Raw genomic sequence first — 1,599 nt, forward strand, 5'->3', positions numbered from 1 at the left:
CGTGTCGTTCCTTACAGGCCTCCTCGATCAATACGACCGACTCACAGGACGCACCCAGGAACCATGCCCTCTCCCCTGGACAGCACTAGCAGAAGCGGTCGGATCATGAGCGCAGACACCCGCCTAACAGACCCACTAACCTCACACCACGCCCGCGACATCGCAATGAAATCCGCACGCGTCGCACACCTCATCGAAAACACACTGAAACTAGCCGGGCACCCTCTCACCGCCGACACAATCGAAGACTACCTCTCACAACTACTTACAGGACAACATCCCACAGGACAGCGCATTAGAACCGTCCTCAAAGAAAACGAGGGCGGCGCTTTCATCCGACTAGACAAGACCGGGACATCACGGCACGGCAACCCGTCCCACCTATGGGCACTCAACCGGAGAAAACAATGAGAGCATTACCCACCGCTGATGAGAAACCATACAAGGACTGGGAACACGCGAACACAGCATTCCGGCAGCGTCTTAAAGAAGCCAGAACAGCGTACGCGAACCTCATGCACGCATTCCACGGCAACCCAGTCAGCGACCTGTACAACACAGGTGGGCGGCTTGAGAAACACCATGTCACAGCACTCGAAACTCACGCGAGCAAAATCACCCACAACGCCCATAAATACCAGACAGCAACACAACTACTCCTCGACGTTTTCGAAAGAGGTATCAACGATGTCCGATGATTGGAAATGGTATTACGAGCAGTCTTTGTGTGATGAGGGGTATCTGCAATACCGGCACTATTCGGTGTTGGAAAACGCGCGTTTATCACTGGCCGCGGCACGCAAGAACCTTATCGACGCGGAAGCCACCGGGAATCTGAAACTCATGCGAGAAGCATGGGCGCGCATTGATAAGTCAGAAGTAAGACTGATTGAGCTCAACGAATATGGAGAGAACTAATGGATGTTGAAGAATTGCTTTCCGCTGTGAAGGCGGGGAAGCGGCCGTATGCTCCGGGTGCGGACCTCCAGGGTGCGGACCTCCACGGTGCGGACCTCCGGTACGCGAGCCTCGGACGTGCGAACCTCCAGAAAGCGAACCTCCACGGTGCAGAACTCCGGTACGCGAACCTCCAGGATGCGGAGCTCTACGGTGCGGACCTCCAGGACGCGGGCCTCTACAGTGCGAACCTCCACGGTGCGAACCTCCACGGTGCGAACCTCCAGGATGCAGACCTCCGGTTCGCGGACCTCCAGGGTGCAGACCTCCACGGTGCGAACCTCCACGGTGCGAACCTCTGCGGCGCGGACCTCCAGGGTGCGAACCTCCACGGTGCGAACCTCCACGGTGCGGACCTCTACAGTGCGAACCTCCAGGATGCAGACCTCCAGGACGCGAACCTCCGGGGCGCGAACCTCTGCGGCGCGAACCTCCAGGACGCGAACCTCCACGGTGCGAACCTCCACGGTGCGGACCTCTGCGGCGCGGACCTCCAGAAAGCGAACCTCCAGGATGCGGACCTCCAGTACGCGAACCTCCAGGATGCAGAGCTCTACTGTGCGGACCTCCAGGGTGCGGACCTCCACGGTGCGAACCTCCACGGTGCAGAACTCCGGTACGCGGACCTCCAGGGTGCGGACC

The 1,599-nt window shown here is 59.1% G+C and overlaps 1 protein-coding gene across 1 annotated transcript; it reads left to right on the forward strand.

Annotated features, from left to right (window-relative positions):
- Positions 1 to 917: 917 nt before the first annotated feature.
- LOC108779165 (uncharacterized protein slr1819-like) lies at positions 918 to 1,573 on the forward strand (the record flags this gene model as incomplete). The annotated part of the gene is made up of 1 exon (XM_018546532.1): positions 918 to 1,573. A coding segment is annotated over exon 1 (656 nt), but the record flags the coding sequence as incomplete, so codon positions are not given.
- Between the last annotated feature and the right edge of the window lie 26 nt (positions 1,574 to 1,599).

Source organism: Cyphomyrmex costatus, unplaced genomic scaffold (genome assembly GCF_001594065.2).
Source record: "Cyphomyrmex costatus isolate MS0001 unplaced genomic scaffold, Ccosl1.0 scaffold5566, whole genome shotgun sequence".
In the NCBI taxonomy this organism is placed as follows: Eukaryota; Metazoa; Arthropoda; class Insecta; order Hymenoptera; family Formicidae; genus Cyphomyrmex; species Cyphomyrmex costatus.